Source organism: Anomalospiza imberbis, chromosome 4 (genome assembly GCF_031753505.1).
Source record: "Anomalospiza imberbis isolate Cuckoo-Finch-1a 21T00152 chromosome 4, ASM3175350v1, whole genome shotgun sequence".
NCBI lineage: Eukaryota > Metazoa > Chordata > Aves > Passeriformes > Viduidae > Anomalospiza > Anomalospiza imberbis.
Window position 1 is genome coordinate 12,407,690 of NC_089684.1, and position 17,836 is coordinate 12,425,525.

Below are 17,836 nucleotides of genomic sequence, written 5' to 3' on the forward strand. Positions count from 1 at the left end.
CTATTTAATCTAGGACAGCAGGATTTATACAGGGATCTGTAGGAATCAACAACAACAAAAGAAACCTTTGCAAAAAGTAATGATCTTGGCTCAACCCTGTGGTTATTAGAGTAATCCTGAGGGGACTAAGAAAGCCAAATTTAGAGAAAATGAAGGCTTTAGCAAACAGAGAGAGATAATATTGTGGGGAGATGAGAACAGAAAAGTGGAAAATAAGACAGCATGGAAACTTGGATTTCCTCTCAGCTTCAGACTTTCCCAGTTCCTTTTGATTAACCATGCCAGGGAGACACTGCTTCTGCTGCTGCTTGCTTTCCTTTCAGAAATTCAAGCATTGGAATTCCATCCAGCTGATAAATTATGTAACAACATCAAGAATACACATTTTTTAACTTTAGTAATATCTCTGCTTGAACTTTGTAGTAAAAGACCTTGGAGAAAATGTCTGTAGTTCATTTCTTGATCAAATAACCTGAAAAATGAGCCAAAAAGACAATGGAGCAGCATTATAAAAACACAGAAATTATTAGATTTTTAAACTACACATCAGCTATCTAAAAAGAAAAATACATATGAGTAATAACAGGGCTGTTAAAACAAGCAAAGAGACTATACAGACATTCAGTTTTTATTTTTATAAAAAAGGTCAGATTTATTAGTGCCAATGTATGTTCATAGAAGGAAACAAAAAACTAAGCTAATTTGAGTAGCAACTTACATCAAAGGATATCAAAATAATATTTCTTGTAAGTGAAACATAATACTTCATTTAAACTTGATTCTTGCAAACTAGAAGTCCTTGTTATCTGTCTATGAAGCCTTTAAAGACAAGTTGCTACAGTCAAACAGGGTCCTGATAGAACTTGGCACATAAAGAAACAATTCCATATTCACCCATACAATACACCTCTCACTCTCCTGGAGCACTCATTCATACAATACTTACAAAATGCATATACATTATGACTAGAGCCATGTATGGCCTAAAGCACATAGAATATCTCAGTCCTAAATGTAACATATCTCTACATCAAAAGCAGGTCTCTGTATTTACAGCAGATGATCTCTCTCTGCAGATGGGGCTTTTGCTTGAAAATCCTTTTGTTAGTGTATGCTAAGATGCTCAAGTTGTCAAATTATTTATCAAATTAGGAGTGTATCTACAGGAAGATCTGTCTGATTGTGTGCGAGGATTCTAAGGCAATAATAGTAGTTGTTCCACAGGAATAGCACTGCCATTGCAACCCACTTTCCATCGGAGCAGTAAAGCCTTCCTTCTCCAGATGCAGCCAGGTATAGTGAGACATTCGTGATCTGCAAACTGTTGGCTCAAAAGTCTTAAACTTCTTGGTTTGTTTTTTTTTTTTTTTTAATGTTCATGGAATAGCACCATAGGAATTCACACTTGATATCAAAAAGATCCTGGGTCTGTTGTTTCATTTTGCTTCACCATCATGGATAGTCTTACTCTTAGGAAAAAAACTAACAAAAACCTCTTTGGGAAACATGTCTTTTGGACACTACTGCAGCTTCATTTCTGAGTAACTGAATCAGGCAAATAGCTCATTCACAAAAAGGTCCAAAAAAATAAAGCTTAGCAGTTGTTCCAAATGTACTGCTGAAAACAAATTCTTTAGGAAGAGTTTCAGATGATCCTTGACCATTTCTCTTTCTCATGGATACAGATTTTGATTCAGGACAGGTTTTCATTTCAGTCTCTTTCTATATTCAGTGCAAAATAAGAGCACATCATCAGCGATAGCTTACTTAACCAGTAAACCAAACATTTTCAGACGCTTACACCATTAAAATTCAGTCAGCTAGTGATTCATCACTAGTGATGACTGATGTAACAGTTCAGACATCTCAGTCTTTAGTAAAACAAAATACTCTATAGATCAGTTATGTTTCAGAAGTAGGATTTTCCAGTTTCAAAATGCTAATAACCTGATATGACAGGTGAATTTGTAAAAAATACAGAACAATGCAGGAAGGTCTTCCCATTTCATATCTTCTTTCAAGTCCTTGTACACGCCATATGCAGGATTCAAAGTCAAAACAACTAGGTAGAAGGACAGTATTTTGAGTGTGTGACCTAAAAGAGCTTCTTTTCCTTCTAGACACCATACAACTGTCAAAAGGAAGAATGGTCTAGAGGGTCACTTCCCCTGAAGGAAACTGGTTGAATCCACATGCGGTTCTAGCAAATACTGGACCATGAACAAAATCTTTTATATTCTCCCTGCATGCAAAGTCCTTTCACAAGCTCTGCAGAGACAGTCAAGTATGGAGCCTGTACATCGTCGTCTTGACTATTTCACTGGGGTGGGTGATTTTCTTATTTTATTTTATTTTATTTCAGTCTCTGGTATTATAAGTCAGCATTTCAACTGAACTTCTATTAAACATTTGTGCTAATAACTTCAGTTAAAAAAAAAAAAAAAAAGACATGCCTTCCTTCCTTTTCACTGTGCGTTCTTTCTTTCTCACTCTTCTTTTCTGGCATAGAGGTTCTTGTGTTATTTTTTGGTGTGCACACTATCTGGATATTTTATACTTCTGTATCGTATATGAAATCCTTTCTTGTTGATTGTATCATCAGTGTGAAAGTGAAGTAAAAGAGATTCTCCTGCTGAATAAATTTCTTCTGGTGGCTAAAATAAATTAATAAAAAGAAAAAAAATTATCTTTCCACTCAGTGTATTCATACACTATTTTTTCCTCTATGAATATTTTGCTTTTCCTGCTACACTTCATCATGTAATTCCATTGTGTCTCATACAATGCCATCTGACATCATCAGACAGAATAGTTCTATCTCATTGTGCTCTCAGTTAAAAGCTAGGAATTTTAGAAGCAGTCTGAGGAAATAACCTAAACTCCTAGTTTTTCTCTAGTTCTGCTGGAGAAAGTAAGTGACTGGGCAGGACCATATACAATACTCTAAATTTAGATAAACAGAGGCCAATACTATTTTCTATCTTATTCTTCACAGCACTCACCATGCCCTGTTTTATTACCGAAGCACATTGATCTGAAGTATCAGCTGAACTACCAAATCCTCCTTCTAAAGTTAAGAAGGTGGAAGTATGTACTAACATACATTTTCTTCCCACTGCAGTTTGAATCATTTTGCTTTTTATTTTCAATAGCTTTTCTATTTAATTGTATCTATCCTATGTGGCATCTGAAGCAATTCATTTACATCTTATCAGAACCAAACCATCACCACCAATGCGCAACCATTCCAGCCAATCCCTTAAAAGAAGAAAATAATTCAGCCCATTTTCTGGCTCACTGCCCTTCTACTTGTATGGTAACTTGCAAAGAAAAATATTGTTTTGTGTAAATTAGTAGATTTTACACTTAGTTTTAGCATTTCCCTTAGAATACATCCCCTACAGCTCAAGTGGAAGCACCTTTTGTGCAGCATTAATTAGTGTTCAAAAATGCACTAAAAGGATTTAAGCCAGTTTACAGGTAACTTGTCTGAATGACTGAGATGTTTGATCGATCTCAGAGGCTGAAAAAAGTGATACATAATTACTTAAGAGTTCCTGTCATCTTATACCGTCTTTGAAGCCTTTTATCTAGGCAAAGAGTATATGTACAAAAGTGTGCTTGCACTGGCACAGATATAAAGAATTGAGGAAGACCTGTGGGATCATTGCACCAGTTTTCACAAGGCAGGCAGCCAGCAGACCAGTGCAAGTCTAAAATGAGAAATAGGATACAGCACTTCCAGGGTGTCATCTGGCCAATTTCCTCCATGCCTCACAGTTAAAACGTGCCAGAATGCATATAGGATTTCACGGTTTTCTTAAGGCCCATATTAATCACCCAAGTTAGGAGAATATTTTTTTTCCCAAAAATAAGACTTAAAAGTCAATGAGCATACTATAAATACTTCCCAGCTGCCTCTCCTACTTTAAATGTGGCTTCTTTCCAATTCAAAGAACTTTAATGTATTAATTTTCAACATTGGTGCATTTCCCTCTATGTAAGAAAAAAAAGCTGCTAACCTTTCTTTGTGTGCTGATCAACATGCCACTGCCAGCTACTTAAAGCTTAACATAACAATACTTTAGTCAAAAAATAGGTAAGAATATTTATTGATGAAAATATTTCAAGGGAATGATTGCACCACAAGCCTGCAAATTTATACATTAAAATCTGACATAGATAATCTAGTACCTTCAGTATAAGGTGTAGTAACTGAATCTCATGACCCTTACCTTCCTCTGCCCTGCCTTTCTTCTTCATTTCATAGAAATGAAAAAAAAAATGTTTCTACCTATTTACTTACCCCAGATCCACAAAATCGACCAAGTCTCACTGCTGTCTTATCATGACCATCAAAAAGCTCCACGTAATCATAGCCACAGTCTGCCTCTTCCTCAACCTCAAAAGTCTGGAACATTAACTCAACGCGAGCACCGCGCTCAGCCACCAGCAGCCAGTCGCAGTCTGCCTGAACCGGGTAGTTGTTATCACCAAACTGAGCATGTGAGTACAGGTCCTTGGGCTTGAGTTCAGCTTTCAAACGACCACCACACTCTAAATGGAGGGGAAAAAGATGAAGAAGCTTATTCAGTGCAAATTTGTGTTTTCTTTTCATAGTTGCCCAGTCTCATTCAGGCTGTGTGCATTTTAATGTCACAAGCAGGTTAATCAAACAAGCTGAGAGAGAAGTACTACACAGTATGAATATAACTCCATCATTCTGAGTTTTATTATATAAATTCTCTTTTATAACTAGAGACACTTGAACATAGTTCATAATTTTCAATTGAAAGATGAAGACAGGGAACACCAAAGGAATGTGGTTTTAAGCAGTATGGCAGTCTTTGAGTAGGCACTGGAAAGATTCCTGGGGCCAGCAGTGGTGACTTCCACAGGAGTTAATGGCACCATTTGTAAGTGATGGGGAGGATCAGCTCCAGCACACTTGTAGTCAGTGACTGAGTGCAACACTCTGTTTTTTCACAGTAGTGTCAGCTTTAACCATAATATGGCACCTGAAGAGGCAGCTCAATACTAAACACCACTGCAAAGCTTACTGCCTTGCTTGCTGCGGAGTTCATGGGCAGGCATTTCTCTGCAAAAGAGTGGGCTAGAAGAAAGCTGCTGCTACCAGATAAAGTCTTGTAGCTGAAAGTCTGTTCTTGAGGCAAGCCTTGGACAGGAGATCCGTGCCTTTTGTCAAAACCACTATTTTAGCATAAATCTCTATTTGTATGCAGTTGTAAAATCAATATGGGCCTTTAGAGCTTGTTTGTAACTACTCAAACAGGTCAGAATTTAAATAAGAATTAGCTTTAGTGCATAGGTGAATAAGGTGTAAAACAAGTAAGTAAAAGTGTTATTATAGCCCAATGAAGAACAGATGAAAATTGTACTTAAGAGAAAAAATGCATTGTTTCCAAAATGCATCATGTTTCCAAAAGGTGGGTGCAGACTTATTTACTTTACATGTACGAATATTTAAATGCAAACAGAATAATTTTGTTTTGGTTTCTCATCAAGAACAAATCATCTCTTATAGCACTTGATAAAAACATCAAGTGCAAATGAGCTTGAACAAAACACTGAGACTCACAAGTTTAGATTTAATTTTTATAAATAGAGAATTTTATCTGCATTTTAAAATATGTAGATATTATTGATTGTTCATTTTAGAAACAAAGAGAAAGATTCAAATCTTTCTTAGCTTTGGTGAAGAGACACTTTGAATTTTACTTCACAGACTTCAGCCACATTAAACATGACCAATTGCACTACTATATTGTGAGGAGTCACATATCAGCTGAGAGTTAATAATGGTAATGACCACATCCTTACTCTTTAAAAAGAGTGGGTTTTTTTTCTTAATAGGCAAACAAAGGAATAAAACCAGGAAATATAAATTATGTAAGTAATCCATTATGTGTGATCAGCTCAATCTGAAATTTCAAATATTTTGCTCTTAAAGAATAAATAAGAACACACAATAAAACATCAGCAAGTAGTTCAAACAGTTATTTCTCATTGATATTCTAACTGACTGGTTTTGCTCCCTATTTTGAGTTTCATTTGGGATTTTTTGTTGTTGTTGTTGTTGTTTTGGGGGTTTTTGGGGTTTTTTTTTTTGTTGAGGGGAGAGGGGGTTGTTTTGGGTTTATTTTTTGTTTGACAGGACTCTTGCCATAATTAGGAACATCTCACTGCCTCAGACACCAAACAGCTGCAAAAAAGAAAACATTTAATGAACTGTCTGCATTCTTTCCCTTTGTTTGCTACAGAGGACAGGAGCTTAAAAGGAAGTTGTAGCCATACAACCACAAAAAGTGGCCATTCCTGCTCCCCTGCCCTTCTCTCACAGATTATAGCCTGATATTTTAGCATAGAAATTACAAGCCAAATTTTCAGTTTCTTAAGAATTAAGCTGTAGTTTCAGAAGTCTACATCCAGCCTGCACAACGAGGCACTGCACTGGGACATGTGGGACAGGCACAGAACAGAGCAGAGCCATGCAGCACTGCTTGCTTGGCTTTGGTACCAGGGCTAACCCATTGTGGGCTCCATTGTGCAGGTACAGCTGCTCTGCTGTAGGCAGGGGGTTTGCTTCTGACTGTAAGGAAATATGTCCATCTTGTAAAACCATGGTGATCTCGCAGCTTCAAAGAGCTTTGAAAGTCTTTCAAAGAGCTTTGAAAGACTCTTTCTAGATCAGCTAAGGCACAAAAACCTCTCATTTTTCATGACCTTTCTGGGGACTTTGAGGCTTATTACAAATGTAAGAACAAATCAAGCAGTAGTTTGCTGTCTGTTAAACAAGCCAGACAGTTGGGAAAAGCTTAAATCCACACCACCTGAACTAATGAAACAAGATTATAAATTTGATTCAGCACTACCATACTGAATTATTACAGCTATTTTGGAAGCAACATAAGCATCTAAACTTAGTGACATCTGAGATATCCAAATTGGTTTGAGATATCCTCCCAGCATTGAGGAGCTACAGTAGATCTGTAACCTCCTATAGCAGTGGCTGGAGGCTAGGTGCCATAAATGAAGCTGTCCAGAAGAGAACTAGATGCCTGAGTTAGGGCAATCAGATCACTCCCTGAACAAAGATGCTTAATGTTCTGTCAGGAGCATTTTTATTAATTCCTCTTGGATGGGTTATGCCTTTTCTGAGAGGGGAAAATATGACAATCTCCTTCTAAAACTGCATTGCACTTTCAAAACAGCTTTTTATAAGTTTTGCTCCACCCAAGGAAGCCTTTCAATCCAGTTTATTTTTTAAGCTTTACTGTATTTGCTGCTACATTTTTATCCTGTTTTCTGAAATAGTAAATGGAAATTTGGAAATTGGATAGCACTTCATGCCAAAAAGTATCATAGAAGGGAAATCATCATCATCGACAGCATCTACTGGAATAATAAGGGGCCATTAAATCATGAAGATGCCAGGAATGCAGCAGCAGAGACAGCTCTGGGCACAGAATCCAGCTACTCATTCACTGCTGTTGTGTTACAGCAGTCCTTTCACTGAGTGAGTTCTGCCAGCATGTTATAAGTGACGGAAGCACCTTCCTCAGCATTCCCTGTCTGCACAGCTGTGCAGGATCGAATGCAACCTTGTCTACTTCCATTGCACACCACTGAATCATTTTTTCCTAGAAAAGATTAACTAAGGGAATACAATCCTTTGCCCATACACTTGTTAGGTATCTGTTCATTCACATATGCCCACAGCACAGAGGTAAAATTTTCACAGAATTCTCCCAGAGTGTCTGCGTTTGGCTCAAGGCTGGGGGAACAGACTGCAAGACCTGAGCTGTCCCTCATTCAAACACTACCTCCAGGTACCTGCCAGAGATGAGGGCTCATCTCAGGGAGCAGTCTGTGAAACAGCAGCTGACAGAAATAAATGTCCTCTCTTAAGGAGGTAAACTTTGGAGTTTTTTATAGCATTCTTAAAAACTGGGTAGATTTTATTTTTCTCAATTTCTCAGAAAAGCACATGCTTGTCCATGCTATAAATGTTTTTATATTTAAGGCACATAAAACTCAGCAAGTCGTAACAAAACTTGCAATCTTTAGAATTTAGGGAGTATACATCTGAACTTTGTTGACATACTGGCTGCTCCAGTTCTGCAAACTGAAAGTGAGGACAAGAAATGAAACAGCAGTTTTACAACACCTGTTCTAGCAAGAGTTCTGACCTTTAACTATATACCCTGAGGTAATTAAAAATGGGTAATTATTACTTCAATCCAATTTTGCATCTAAGGGAAAATGTTACTGTAGTAGGGAAAGCAAAACATTGCATGCTTGTAAAACAAGATTTTCCACAAGAAAAACAAACCGAGTTACAAGTAGCTAAACTTTTCACTTTCAAGGCCCAGATCATAAAGATTTCGTATACTGTTGTCTACTGTGTTTCTCTGAAAAGGAAATTAAATTAATAAAGATTTTGAATTATTTGGAACAAATCAGAAGGAAAAAACAAAATGCCAGCAGTGATAAATATGAGGATTTTTTAGCTGAGCATTACACATCAACTTGATGGATACTTTGGGTAATATAGTATTACACTGACCTTGTAATATTACAATTAGATTATTAAATTATTGTATAGTATTAACTTTTATTACAATGTAATAAAACTCATTACCTTGATAATTCTATTCATAACTATTACCTGTCATTAAAACTTATCTCCTAGAAGATATATTTATGAAATATTTTCTGAATTATTTATTGCCTGGATAAATAAAAATTAATTCTGGAAAGTAAAGACAGGCACTACAATTGAAGATTAAAGTAAAGGTCAAGAAGCTCCAAATCCCCTTGTTTTACTGCAGGCACTGGATGTTCAGAGCTTCAGCACTAGAGGCCACTGTAAGCCAAGCAACGTCAGGGGAAAAATCTATACACTGAAAATGTCCCAAAAAGACTATAAATGCAATTACAAACCACTGTTTCCAACTTCAGTGACTTTTGCCAAACAAGAAAATTGAATGGTAAATATGAAGAACATTATATTCTAAAGGTCCTAAGAAAGTCTTTAATGCTTTTTTCTTATTCTTCTTTGGTTTGTCTTTCCTTTTAAGCACTACAGGAAAGAAGTATCTGTTTACAAGAAACTCAGATTAATGTCTAAGAACAGAAGAGTAATGGAAGTGCATCACATATCCCAGTTAAGTGTTGTCATTACAAATACAGTGAAAAGAGTATCACTTTTATGATCTCAAGTCATGAATCCTGAGGAACCTCATTTCTTATCTGACTCTATTGCAACACCTTTTAATTTCTCACCTATGGGAGAAAGAAACAGGGAGAAAGGAATATCTAAAATATTACAGAATACATTCTGCAATCTCAGACTTTTTCTACTGGGCTTAAGGCTTCATTAGATACAGCTGTTACATCTGTGAACTCATCCCATTCCTACCAAAAAAAAAAAAAAAGGTCTATGTATCTACCACTAAAGAACAATGGATAAGTTATTAGTAAAAAGCACATCCTGATCTCTGACCTGTAGAGTGAGTTGCTTGGAAGCCTTTTCTTTGAACTGAAGCATCAGAAATAAAGCGGAGGAACATTTTGTTTCCAGTAGCAATGAGAGGATCTGGTATTTTATTGCCACATAAGCGTCCCAGGATTGGCGATTTTTCACTTTCACCATCAAACACTTCCAAGTGGTCATAAGCACATTCTTGATGTTGTTCTATTTCAAATTCATTGAATGTCTAGGGGAAAAAAAAGCAAAATTACCCATTGTGGGACTGTATTTACACAGTATGTACATATGTATGTTAATATGTTACAGAATACAAGGATGCAGTTAAAACGACAGATCTAACATTACTGCTTCTACAAGCCTGTATATTTGAATAATACATTGATCTTGAGAATATGGAATAAAAGTTAAGACACTGAACTTCAAGAGTGCATCGTCCTTCATACAGAAAGGCATTATCATCTTTACAACAACTACTACCTATGAGAAAATATTCATTCTAGAATACTGCTGCCTTTCTGCTGAATTTGCACTGTTTTTAGGATTATTCCAAATTTCACAGAGTATTCAAAACAGCAAAAAGTCAGAAATTACTGCTCCTTGCATTGTTGAGGATTGATTGAAACATCTGCAAAGCATAATGGCTCCCCCCTGCCCTTTTCTAAAACCTACATCGCACTGCAACTAAAGCCTCTGAGAATGACTTTTCCGCATGAAGATTTATGCATGAAAGTTATATTTTCTAATCTATTATTTAGAAATCTATTTTTTTTATTCTTACAACTTAATGATGTTTCAGGCTTCACCCTTCATGCTAAGGTCACATTTTTGCTAGCAAAAGAATTGTGAAAAACAATAAAATTGTGTCAATTGTTCATTAGAACAAATTTTAGGCATTTCTAAAAAGTGTATGCCATGCCTGACAGAAACTGTTAACACACATACCACTAATACCTGCATTTCAGGTCTGGAAGACTGTCTTCCAAGACTAGAATGGTATAAACAAACTTCAAGGGGACATCTAATATTTTTTCAGATAAGACTTTTTGACCAGGGCTAAATTTTAACAACACTGAAGCTTAATATCTGGTAATTTCTCCTCATGTAAACACTGTGAAGGCAATATACATCTTTGTGAATTTTTTATACAGTAAGCTACAATTTAAGGTGGAATTCAAAATCTATTTTGTTCAACAAAACAGCACAAAACCACTAAGTACACATGCTTTCATGAGTAGTCATGTAGCTGACTATTTATGAAAAAAAACAGAAAGCCCCAAACAAAACCCCATAACCCAAACAGAATAGGATTAAGAAAAAAAATAATTAAAAGGAATAAAATGGAACTATCAAATACCAAGCAAATATCACAATTTAGCATTCTCTCTGGCACACCAAAACAAATCTGACCTACCAAATCACTTGTGGAATCCTGAGAGTGTGAAATGCAATGGAAATTTATATTAAGAGCTGAGCTAAAGAATATATAAAGAGCTAACACAAAGTTTTTTTCCCAGAGAACTTCAATATTCAGAATAACATTTATTTTATGTGAAGAGTTGCATGATGCAGTGGGTGCAGGTTCATTCCACTGTGAAAGTTTGGGGTTTACATTAAGGAACTGAAACTGCAGAGGCAATGAAAACAGATGTACAGCAGTCACTCCTGATGCTCTTAAATTGTGGTCAGCCATCCTACTTTTATGATGCCAACTATGTGTTGTCATTTATACCGAAATAAAATCTGCTGGATTAAGAAAACCCCAGAAAGCTGAGAGACTAAGTCTCAGTAAGGGAGTTGCTTAAACACAGTGTTGAGTCAAGCCAACTTGGAATCAATGGGAGCAAAAGGCATGATCCAAGAGCAGCCTGAAGAAATTAATTTTCTTTTAGAGGAAAATTATATCTCTTTTGTTCACTTCTCACTAGCATGAAAAACTCTCAACCAAAACAACACTCTCCAGGAAGCATATCTCACTATAAATTGTAATAAACACCTATTATTTTTAATATTTGACTTCTCACTGGGATTCTCAAACCCACAGAAGCACAGTACATATTATATTGTGTCCCCCAAATATGACCAGAAAAAGTCCTAAATCTGTTGTGAGTATAGCAATCTATTCTAGCAATTCCAAAAAGAGTGCAAGGAGCTTGCTTTTTAAAGGAAAATCAGATCTTAATGTGCATAGTCCTTAAAAATCTCAAAATGCCTGATATTTTAAAACACCCAAAGACAGTCTGTTTTTTTTTTAAATCAGCCAGTTCCTTGCAGGTTTGAAACAGAAGAACTGGTACACAAACATCCCTTAAACATAACTGAATAGTTGCTGCCAACAGAGCTAACAAATGATCTAATAAAGCTGGTAGTATAATTCAATCGCTACCCCACCATGACTATTTTAACCCCACGTGATTTGTCTCCTTAGTGGGAATGGTGCTCAGAAACGTTACATATAGCTTCTGACCGTCCAGTCCCTTCTATCTACAGCACTCAACCGAGTAGATATGTTGGTGGCACTTATGGACAGCTGCCTGGATGAGACACTTAAGTCTGTCTCTTATAAACATCCGGCTGATTAGCTCATGGAAATCAGTCTCTCTACTATGTACATTTTCAAAGCCATCTGTATCTACATGCTTCATTTAAAAGTTCTGAAGTGCATATCCTTTTTTTCATAGGCTTCTTAATTGCATTAAATACTTGAATTTAGCCCATTCAGGAAGACACTTTTCAATTATTAGGAGAGCAAGGGTAATCACAACAAAAGATTAGTTTCTATACACACATCCCTCTTAAAAAAGAAAGCACAGCCTCAGAACTCATGTGGTTTGTTACCATGAAACAACCAATTCACTTCTTGTTCAATTTGAACAAGGAAACTATGAAAAGTTAACTTAAATACAGTGTGAAAGAAAAGAACAATCATCCAATGTGGAATTTATGGTATTAATATTATTGATATGGGACCTTGCTGTACAACATAACTTAAAGATATTGTACATATAGAATTTAGTAATTGACCCTACTGGCTTGCACAGAAGAGCAGATCTCAGACTCCAAATCATGAAGGTATTGTTGAAAATTCTATCTAGTAAAATTCTGTGTATTATTCCAGTTCCACTGGCAAAATCCAATTTAAAAAAACCTTTTCTTTGTAAAGTAGACCTTGGAATATTTGGCTGAAGATATCTGAGTGTTGGAATTTCGCCTGCTGTGGGTATAAGTATTGGAAAAGCTTTTACAGTAACATGCCTATACCTGGCTGGCTTTAGTTTATTCAGCCGGTATGAAGAATACTTGCTCAGAAGCAGCAGCAGGAAGGCTGCCTGAATTAGAAACCTATTTTTCACTCTTGGAATGGACAGAGCATGCACACCACTCATTCTCCACTACCACCATCCCCTCCAGTACAGTTCAACTGTTTTATTTTTGGTGAACAGGGATCAATACACAATCCCACATCAGCACGAGTAACAGGAATGGTTTAATCCCAGCCAGCAGCCAAGCCCCACACAGCTGCTTGCTCACTGCCCCACCAGTAGGACTGGAGAGAGAATTGGAAGTGTGAAAGACAGAAAACTTGTGGGCTGAGATAAAGACATTTTAATAAGGAAAGCAAAAGCTGCACACACAGTAAAGCAAAACAAGGAATGAATTCACTGCTTCCCATGGGCAGGCAGGTGTTCAGCCATCATATGGACCCCATCATCACTCCAAATACCACCCCCTTCCTCCTGCTTCCCCTGGTTTGACATCCTGAGCATGATGTCATACAGTCTGGAATATCCTTGGGCCACCTGCCCTGGATGTGTCTCCCCCCAACTTTCCGTGCAACCCCAACTTCCTTGTGAGCAGAAAAAGCCTTGGTTCTGTGTAAGCCCTGCTTAGCAATAGCAAAAACATCTCTGTATTATCAACACTGTTCAGCACAAATCCAAAACACAGGCCCATACCAGCCACTGTGCTTAAAATTAATTCTACCCCAGCCAAAACCAGGACAAGGGGTTAGGGTTTGCTAAGGTCAACAGTTATAAGATTGGAATACACCTTTCATCCCTGCACAAGTACTGGCTATTGCTTCTACCTCTGAAACAGAGACTTCTCTCTCCTTAAATTTATTTGCTCCAAAATGGTTGAAACATCAATTTATGAAGTTTAAATATATGTAAAGACCAGCTTTTGTTGTAGCTGTCCTGCAAGTAAGCTGCTGAAGAAATGCTGGGGCTGAGCTCAAAGCAAAAACCCTATGGGCAGCACCATGCATTTGGCCTCATACAGAGGCTAAAGAACTTCAGTAAACCTGCAAAGCTATCTAAGCTTTGCTAGGCCTGTCTTTGGACACCAGCACTGTCCTCAGCCAGCTGGACACAAAATTCACAAATCTACTCCAGGCTGCTCTTCTACTTATGTTAAAACTTGAAACCACTTTTAAATGAGAAATCCAGATTCTCAGGGGGTTTGTATCTTTTTTCCTTCTCAAAAAAAAAGAACAGGAAAAGGTGTGTGTAGAGGACTGTTCACAACTCAAATTTTTACTTTTTCTATATATTGGAATTTGTGTAAATGGCCTCTGCCATATTTGCCAAAACTTTGCACAAGTTTTATGAGTTTCAACAATGATATAGTAAAGTCTGACAGGAGGAAAGCATTCCTCCTGCCTTCAGTGTACAGAGCATTTCCAATCACTATAAACTTAAATCAAAACTCTACGATACTGAGTAGTCCCTGTTGGCCAGAAATGGACAGGATTCAGTAAGTTTTTAAAATAGCTTACCTCTGGGATGCACACTGACAGTAAAGTTTAGTAACAGTTTCATATCATGGAGCAGTCATTTAAGAAGCTGATTTGCTGGAAGAAAGCTGAAAAGGAAGGGAAGGCAGAGACTCACCAGTTTGACCCTCTGCCCAGGGGTGGCACTGATTTCCCACGTGCACTCCTTCCTGCTGGGATACTTGTCGGGCCAGTTGGGACTCGTGATGATGCCATTGGGACTGTGGATCTTCTGTTCACATTCAGCTGTGCCAATAGGGATAGCATCAGTTAGTCTGGGGGCCTGCATGCAGAAGTAGTCAAAAAAGTGCTATTTTTTGTCAGGGCAGCCACTAAGTGGAAAAGGTCTTTAGGAAGATAGGTAAGTATGCTTTTCAGAGTGCACAGTCATGTTCTTCCCCTCAGGCATGTGCTTTAGACCATTAACCCAGCACGTTTCTTTATGGATTGTTGTGAAACATACACTTGTTTACAATGGTTGGCTTTTTTTCAGAAAAAGTCTTATATGGGAATAAACATAAGATAAATATTAAAAATTTATCTTATTTATTTATTATATAAAAACCAAGTATTTTCCTATTCCCCCATCCTACATACAAATAAGTACCTAAATCCGTATGAAAAGTCTCACTAGTCCAACTTCAAAAGAAATTTCTCAAACAATTTATTTTTTTTCTCTTCTTGGTAATTTTCACTGCCACTACAGAGCAATCACTTTGATTTGTAGCTCACAGTTTCTAGGTATACATATACATAATGTGAGAACAGCCAAGACTAAACTGTGAGTATGTACAAAGAGCAGCTTAGTCACTGACTTTGCAACTAAACCACTAGTACCCAGTACTAAAAGAAGGCACTTTTGTATTTACTTCTAACAATCTCAATTTGCTTTCTAAATATTAGAGAATTATTTGAGAAAAAACTTTTAGAGTGGGCAAGTAGCATTCTAAAACCAGTGAAAATGCAAATGATTCACAAAGGACATGTCTTTACTCTCAGATCAAATCCATGCTAGAAAACATTGAGACATTACAGCAGCTCATATGATAATGCACACTTGAGGTTCATTTAAATTCTACTTAAGTCCCAAAACCTATTGTTTTCTTGATGGCAGCCACACCTGGAGAGAGCCAAGAGGAAGAAAGATGCATATGGCTCTGACTGGAACTTATATTGTCTAAATATGTTGCCTAAAACAAACCCAGAAAGGGTAGATATGGTTTCAACCCGGCTGTGAGGAAACTAACTGCTACTGATAGCAGCTAATCACAACTTTACCAGGCTTCTCTCCAGAAACTCTACCCCTGTGTTTAATACAGCCTTAGATAAATACTTTATCAGAGCTTTAAATATTCTACACCTCACAGAACTATTCAAAGTAGCACTCTGTGCCAATGATCCCAAGTTTTCCAAACTTCATTCCTGTGGACCTTGAACTCAGCCCACACAAATGCTGGGGATGGAGGGGATGGGAAAGGGGAAGGATGTTGTAGTGATTAAGCCCAAATGTCTAACATCCCATCACCAAGAATTTTTTTCCTTTCTTTTGTTTGAAAGGAAAGCTGCAGAAGGCTTTCTGCAAGACAGTTGTGTAACCAACCACTCCACTGTCTTCCTACTCACCTTCCTTGCAGTCATGTTTATTTTCGTGTAGCACAAATCCGTTCCGGCACTGGCAGACGTAGCTTCCTACTGTGTTGATGCACTCGTGCTGGCAGCCACCGTTGTCCTTTGAACACTCATCCTTGTCTACAAAATACACCACAAGCTCAGGTGAGCACACAGCTCCCAGCAGACCTTGCTACCAAGAGAAGCACGGAACCTGAGGCCAGAGCAGGATAAGGTACAGCACAGTCACTCTTCCCAGTAAGGCATTCTTGTGGTGCCTTAGCTCTAGTCACTCTTTGCTCAGCCTGCAGCCTTGCCCTGTGGCACAAAGAGTCTGTCTCATCTTTCTAGGAAATGAGCACTAGTTCCTAAGGGAGAAGAACACTAGCAAAACAAGCTAGAACAAAGGAGGTAAAAGATTCACCAGCTTTTGCTCTTTCAAGTGGTTTAGCTGGTAAGAGTTTCATAAATATCCAGTTTTATCTTAGTAAACAGTGGTAGTGTAGTTTATGGACAACACAAATTATTCCAGATTTGTACAAATTCCATAATTTAATGCTGCTATCTTGAAAGGAACATATAGATCAAAAAAGACTTCAACTTCTACACATTAAACATGTAAGAAGAGAAAGAGTTCACATAAGCTTTTCTAATAAGTTGGGCTTTTTTCCCCCAGCAAAGTGACAGTATACTTTACTTTTAATGAATCTGGACATTATAGACCATCACAAAAAGAAAAACATTTCATTGAAAGAAAAAAAAATAAAGAATTTGGCATTAGTCAGTTCAAGAGCTACAGTATAGCATGCAGTTCTGTTTATTAACATATAATCCTTCAAAAGAGCTTTTAGTGTGTTAGAAATAAAGCAGAGAGTAGTGGAGGAAATATGACCTGCATTAAACAGCTACAAATTCATTGCATGGAAAAAAGCCAAACTAGATTAACAGGCTGTCATTGCAGCAAGAGGCCTCTGCTGCCACGCTTCTATGTCATTCAGCTGTTCTTGCTTTAGGTGAGGCTGGTCCCTTTAAAAGAGGCAGACTGCTCCTGACATGGATATACACATACATGCATACATGTGTGCACATGTATATAACTATAAATGTATACACACACATATATGTATACCTCCTTGGATATAAAAATATATGGATATAAAAAGATATGCATATATATATACACACACACACAGACACACATTAAATCTCCCCTGTATTTTTCTAAATGTGCCATTTCAACATGCGAAAGAGAGGAGGAAAAAGAGCAAAGGAATTTTGGTCATCCTAGAGGTGTGGTTGTTGTGGGTCGGAATGCAGGCCATTTACCGCCTTCAGTCTTATTTACCTTAGAAAGCAACAGTTAACATTATCTCCAAACAAGGCAATGTGTCATTTCACACTTCATCAGGTACAGCAAGAATTTCTATAGATGAGAAGCCACCATGGATAATTTAAGTCTCTTTTCATTGTCTTACGCACACATTTTTTCCCTGCCCTTACTGATGCTCATTTTCAGTAACACAGCAAGGGAAGTTTGCATTGTAATTGCACACATGTCATCTTCCTCTGCTAAATGTATTCAGCACCTGACCTGTTGACTCACAGGTCTTTCCATAAAAAACAGCTTCTACTTATATTAGAAGATGATAATGTGCATTTATAGGTAAATTCTGCAAGTCAAACCCAAGCACCCATTGCACTTTGTACTGTAAATCTCAAATCTGTTTGTATTGAAAGTTTTTGGAAGCTTTCTGCAAATGTGAACAGATTTGAAGGTTAAGAAATAGTTGAAAACATAGATACCTATTGGAACCATGCATTCAAAGAGATACTACTTGTCATTTTGATGATGAAAGACAGCACAGAAACTCCACAATACACTATTTATGCACCTTGCAAAGTGAGTCCCTAACTGAGGCAGCAAATCTATGCAATTTTGAACC

The 17,836-nt window shown here is 37.3% G+C and overlaps 1 protein-coding gene across 21 annotated transcripts in view; it reads right to left on the minus strand.

The window, feature by feature from the left end:
- Positions 1–612: 612 nt before the first annotated feature.
- The window catches only part of TLL1 (tolloid like 1), a 126,662-nt gene continuing 109,438 nt past the window's right edge, over positions 613–17,836 (minus strand). For all 21 annotated transcript variants that reach the window (XM_068187126.1, XM_068187125.1, XM_068187145.1 and 18 more), the window contains 5 exons: positions 15,909–16,034; positions 14,404–14,531; positions 9,527–9,740; positions 4,307–4,557; positions 613–2,654 (listed from right to left, as the gene is read on the minus strand). In XM_068187126.1, coding sequence (XP_068043227.1) covers positions 2,520–2,654; positions 4,307–4,557; positions 9,527–9,740; positions 14,404–14,531; positions 15,909–16,034 — 854 coding nt within the window. In that variant the 3' untranslated portion in view covers positions 613–2,519. The remainder of the gene's footprint in view (positions 2,655–4,306; positions 4,558–9,526; positions 9,741–14,403; positions 14,532–15,908; positions 16,035–17,836) is intronic.